Here is a 5,659-nt window from a genome sequence, read left to right as displayed (position 1 = left end):
TATCTGATCTTCACAGACCAGCAGATGCTGGTTATAATGAAATTTATGTTCCAATGTTACAGCTGTATGCCTCTGTCAGTGTTTGATGCTTTTTTGTTGATTTATGTATATGTCCCATTTACAGCTTTTTGAACTCCTGTATAGCCTGAGGAAGCGGTGCTGTGGCCCGCGAAACGCGTTGCATCTTTAGGAGTTACACTGTTTAATAAATGCATTCTACTCTACCTCAGAGTCCTGTTGTCCACTGCTAGAGGGAGGTAAGTCCACCTTACCTTCCCTCTTTTTACTGTTTTTAAGTAATAGTGTTTTTACTCTTTTTGGCGCCTCTGTTCTATCTGCGTTTGATACATATTACTTATCCACCCTTGGTGGAGGGGTACGCCCCCTTTTTTCCTATTTACAGAGAGCGACTTTTATACCCGAGTGGGGTCGGGTACCAATTCTCCCCACCTGCCTTTCAAGTGGTTGCCTGCTGGTGACCCTTTTTTGTGAGTATAATTCTGCACGAACTATCTAGACAGATTTTCTTTGTTAAAACTATATTGCACTATTGGGCTCTCGGTGCCCTGTTTTTTCTTTTGTTTTATTCATACTACAGAGAGGTGGTAAAATTGGTCAGTGATTGGCCAATCAAAATTGTACGTGTGTACCATGATAAAGTGCCTATTGATACAATATTTTCCTCAGAAGTGATAATATGATCAGATTGTATCTGAAAAGAGGAAATGTTCTGTTAGTCCGGGTTATGGGACTAATCGATAATCGCCTTTCGATTACTTACGATCTCACAAATCTGATCGCATGATCCCATCTGAGGAAAATAATGTACCATTAATGGTCACCTTGTGAGTTTAGCCAAACTGTAATAGAAGAAGTGCATTTAGTCAGCTTAAAGGACAACTGAAGTGAGAGGGATATGGAGGCTGCCATATTTATTTACTTTTAAGCAATACCAGTTGCCGGGCTGTCTTGCTGATCCTCTGCCTCTAATACTTTCAGCCATAGCCCCTGAACAAGCATGCAGCACATCAGTTGTTTCTGACATTATTGTCAGATCTGACAAGATTAGCTGCATGCTTGTTTCTGGTGTGATTCAGACACTACTGCAGCCAAATAGAGCAGCAGGGCTGCCAGGCAATTGGTATTGTTTAACAGGAAATAAATATGGCATCCACCATATCACTCTCACTTCAATTCCCCTTTAAAGGTGGCCATGCATGATACAATCAAATCAATCGATTTTTATATTATTTCAATAAAAACAATAGTATAAGAATTTTCTTTTTTTTCACCATCAAGAAAAAAACCCTACAAAATTGAATCATGAATCGCCACCTTTATACTGGGAACACACGATACAACTTCTGTTCCAATCGACGGGAATGGAACGATTATTTCTGACTTGTCCGACCTTTTTCTGAATGTTAAAAGGGATTTTGCAAAGTTATCATTGGAAAATCGATCCCTTTATCGATCGGGAGCAGTTTGGACATGTACACACGATACAACTTCTGTTAGATTACTCGCAGATCGGACAGGAAATTGCATCGTGTGTTCTCAGCATAATTCTGAGCTGCATACAATTTGCATTGAATATGCATGCAAGCCATTACGAGCAGCCTCTCCCTGAGTTATCTGTAGTCACAGCCTAGGCGTGTCGCCACCGATGTCACTTGCGGCTCCTTCAGGGAGTGACTTTCTCTTCTGGCTTGGCCCTGTGGAACCATTCGTACCAGGAGCCGTCGTAGACGGCGGTGTCCTCCTTGCCCAGGATGTAGGAAGCCATGGCGAGCTGGCAGGCGGTGACGCCGCGCCGGCAGGTGATGGTCAGAGGCTTCCGCAGATCGATGCCTTTGTCCTGGAACAGGCGCTGGAGCTCCTCCGGGGTCTTCTCAAAGCCCTCCTCTGTCAGGAAGCTGGTGAACGGGAGGCTGAGAGAACCGGGGATGTGTCCAGGAAAGATCTCTGGAAATTGTAATAGGATGAGAAAATCAATCAATATATACAAGTCACTGTATCTCAGAAAGATATACACAAGGCTGGTCCTGGCCATCTTGACACCTCAGGCAGTGGTGAGCAGAGCTGGGACAAGGTCCTCCAGCACCCAAGGCTGAGACACCAAAGTGCGCCCCTCCACCCCTCCCACCCCAGCTGTCACGCACTGATTGCTATTAGACTAAGAGGAGCCACAGGGCCCACAACCTCCCCAACACCTTAATATCTAGTTATCTGGCTTGCAGTCACTGCTATGTGTCCCCTTTTCTTATTTCTTTCTGCTTCAAACACAATTAGGAATGACAGCTGAATGAATTGTGCGCCCCCTCCTACACTGCGCCCTGAGGCTGGAGCCTCTCCAGCCTATGCCTCGGCCCGGCCCTGGTGGTGAGGTCTTACGAATGAGTAGTGAGCTCCCGACCATGGGCGCGTCGAGCATGGCCAGCGCGGTAATGCCCAACTCGGTGACCTGCAAGAGGCTGTGGGGGGAGGGAGGGACATTTAGTAAGGAGGTGGGGCAGTGGACACCAGGACAGATGATAGTACATGCCTACTCCCTCCCGTTTCTCCATGTTAATTTGGCTCTGGTATCCTTTAAAGGATACCCGAAGTGACATGTGACATGATGAGATAGACATGTGTATGTACAGTGCCTAGCACACAAATAACTATGCTGTGTTCCTTTTTTACTTTCTCTGCCTGAAAGAGTTAAATATCAAGTATGTAAGTGGCTGACTCAGGGCTCGTTTCCACTATCGCGAATCCGCATGCGTCCAACGCATGCGGATTCGCACATGTAATGCAAGTGGATGGGCCTGTTTCCACTGTAGCGTTGTTGAGGTGCGTTTTTTTCAGCGGTAAAAAAACGCACAAAAGAGCCAACGAATTCGCCTGCGAGTGGAATGCATGCGAATCGCCGCTAATGTATTTAATAGGAAATTCGCATGCGGCTATGGTATGCGAATTTTCATGCGAATTCGCATAGGTACCAATGTAATTCAAACAGGCAGTGACATGGTTAAATTCGCATATACCCTCACCTATGCGAATTCGCATGCGAATTCGCGGCAAAAAACGCGCAAAAATTCGCATCCGCATGCTATTTCATGGAATTTCAACAGCGGTGGAATCCAGGCGATTCTGCACCGCAATAGTGGAAACGAGCCCTCAGGGTTTAGTTCACACTAGGTCCGGTAACGTATCCATGGCTCCGGTTTTAAAACCTGATAAAAACCGGTGCCACGGATAGCAATGTTAAAAATAGCCATCTTCACCCAAACAACAAAACGGATCTGTCTGCGTTTGCGGGGACCCGTTTTTAAAACCTGAACGGAAGGTCCAGATTTGCTGCATTTTCACGGACCCCGGATACACGGAGGGGTAGTGACAGGCAATAGGAAAACAGATTCCCATCTACACAGGCAGTTTTGGACACAGAAGCAGATCCGTTTTCTGTTTCCCAGCCTGTGGGTGGGGAGGGGGCCACCATTGTGGAGGGGTTGCAAGCCTCGCTATGGTGCACTTCCTCCTGCAAGCCGGAAGGAGGACGTGCAGCATAGCGAGGCTTGCAACTTGACTAATAGGTCGCTTCGTTTGCAAGCCCTTTGAAACGCAGGACAGGCGAGCGGCATTAGGGGTAATTAACCACGCCGCATCTAGCCGCTCAGCTGCGGCAATTAAAGCCAATTTGAATCTGCAGCACAAAGCGTTGCGATTGGCCGAATAGTGTGGGCGTGGTTTACTATAACCTATCTGAAACTTAGCAGCTCGAGAGGGTGCCGTCCACCCAATCACATTAGCAGAATCTCCCTATGAGGTTTCCTGCTGGGTCCCCTAAAGTAGACTAGCGCTGCAGGATGTGATCACAGCAAATTGGAGCTTTGCAAATCTATCAGCTGATCAAACAAACCACATGCTTCTCCATGACTTTTCCTAGACTGTACAGTGGCTACAACTTCTTGACCTCTCCCCTCCTGATACAGGAGCCCAGCAGTTACGCCCTAGCAGAGTAAGGCCCCATTCACACTTAAAAGCGCAGAACATTGCGGGAGTGATTTTTTCACGATTATACACAGGAAAAAAAAAAAAACAAAAAAAACACTGGATACTGCAGCGATTTTTCCGCTATCACGTTCATCGATTCTATAGCACTGAAACACGATCGCCAGGAAATCACCTGAAAATGGTGCAGGCTACACGTGTGTTTGGCGATTTGCGTTAATCACCCAAGTAAGAACGGGCCCATAGGGTTTTATAGCACTAGCGCTTTAAAAAGCGCTAGCGCTTGAGCGGTTTACCGAAATTGCCGGCAAAACGCTCTGGTGTGAATGGGGCCTAATGAGAGATTTTTGTGAGGAAGGCTTAGGGGGAAAAAAGAAAAAAAAAAAGGGGAGAAATGCAGCAATGCCCTCTAAAAATGGTGCGGGAGCACTTAAATATTACACCCGCACTACTCTGCATTCGGGTGGGGAGAGGGAGAAGCAGCAGCCCCACCCAGCTCTTCTTTCCCCCATGATTATGGGGTTGCGGGACTATAGTTTTACCCATGAACTCCCCCTTCCTTACAAAAAAAAAAAAAAAAAAAATAAATAAATTTGCTGAATAGCTTTCAAATTTTGGAAAATTTACAGAGTACAAAGTTATGGAACCACAAGTGCCAGTTAGGTGTGTAGCTAGAACAGGCATTCTAGATCTTCCAATAACCCGAGTCTCACTTACCTCCTGGCTCAGGGTCTGTTCCAGCGTAACGCCCAGCAGGACGGGAATCCACTAACTGGAACTCTTTGCTGCTCAGATTCCTCTGAATGTCCTCAAACTTCCTGACCCGGGAAGAGTCCAGCACGGCTCGATAGGCCTCTGGCTTCGGTTTTATCACTTCGGATGTCACCGGATGCCCTTGTTTCACCCAGTTTCTGAACCCACCGTCCAGAACAGACACTTTTTGGTGACCAAAGACCTTAAACATCCACCAGACCCTCGCGGCATAGTAAATACCCAATTGGTCGGCGTCGTACACCACGACGTGGCTGTCGTTGTTAATGCCGAAGTCTCCCACGTATTTGGCAAAGGCCCCCTCGGTCGGGAGCATCACTTCATATGGAGAAGTCTTGTCCTTACATTCGTCGATGTCAAAATACAATGCCCCCGGTATGTGTTTCTCCTCATACTCCTTACGCCCGTCTCTGATTGGTGGGTAGTAGAACGAGGCGTCCAGGACACGCAGAGCTGGGCCCGGTGTGTTGGCACGGAGGGCGCCTACCAGCCAGTTTATTGACACCAGCGCTCGGGAGAGGAGTTGTTGTGACATTCTCCCAGGCCTGTGTAGACTTCTGCCTGCTGTGCTTCTCAAAGCGTGTAGACTAAGCGAGAGGCAGGCCAACGTGAACTTGGATGCCTTCCAAGAGGCCTGCTTGTGGGATGGTTTACTTTTTACAGCTCAGACTGATAAAGGAAACTGCAGTTTATAAGTAACTGGTTTGGCAAGTTGAGAAAAACTTACTGTCTGTGTGTTCACCGAAAACACAATTCTGTAAACACGGCACAGGTATGAGTAGTGATATTTCACCACGACCGCACGCACATAATCATGAGTATGGTAAATGGAGAGAAAGATAGAGGTGTGCGCTCTGTCTAGGGATGATCAATGAGATAAACATTTTTCCAA

The 5,659-nt window shown here is 47.0% G+C and overlaps 1 protein-coding gene across 1 annotated transcript; it reads right to left on the bottom strand.

The window, feature by feature from the left end:
- Window positions 1-317: 317 nt before the first annotated feature.
- Window positions 318-5,373, bottom strand: TST (thiosulfate sulfurtransferase). Its single transcript, XM_068255029.1, has 2 exons — window positions 4,714-5,373; window positions 318-1,965 (listed from the first exon to the last, which is right to left on the bottom strand). Exons 1-2 carry the CDS (start codon window positions 5,300-5,302, stop codon window positions 1,685-1,687), a joined length of 870 nt encoding a protein of 289 aa, XP_068111130.1. The 5' UTR covers window positions 5,303-5,373; the 3' UTR covers window positions 318-1,684.
- Window positions 5,374-5,659: the final 286 nt, after the last annotated feature.

This window comes from Hyperolius riggenbachi, chromosome 9 (genome assembly GCF_040937935.1).
Source record: "Hyperolius riggenbachi isolate aHypRig1 chromosome 9, aHypRig1.pri, whole genome shotgun sequence".
Classification (NCBI taxonomy): domain Eukaryota; kingdom Metazoa; phylum Chordata; class Amphibia; order Anura; family Hyperoliidae; genus Hyperolius; species Hyperolius riggenbachi.
Note: the sequence above shows the minus strand (reverse complement) of the source record. Positions and strands in the feature narration are given on the sequence as shown.

What these genes read in the sequence shown, in the direction of transcription:
- TST (XM_068255029.1), bottom strand. Translation starts at nt 5,302, where the DNA reads ATGTCACAACAACTCCTCTCCCGAGCGCTGGTGTCAATAAACTGGCTG. An exon ending in AACAGACCCTGAGCCAGGAG is followed by an intron (nt 1,966 to 4,713) that starts GTAAGTGAGACT and finishes TACAATTTCCAG; the next exon opens with AGATCTTTCCTGGACACATC.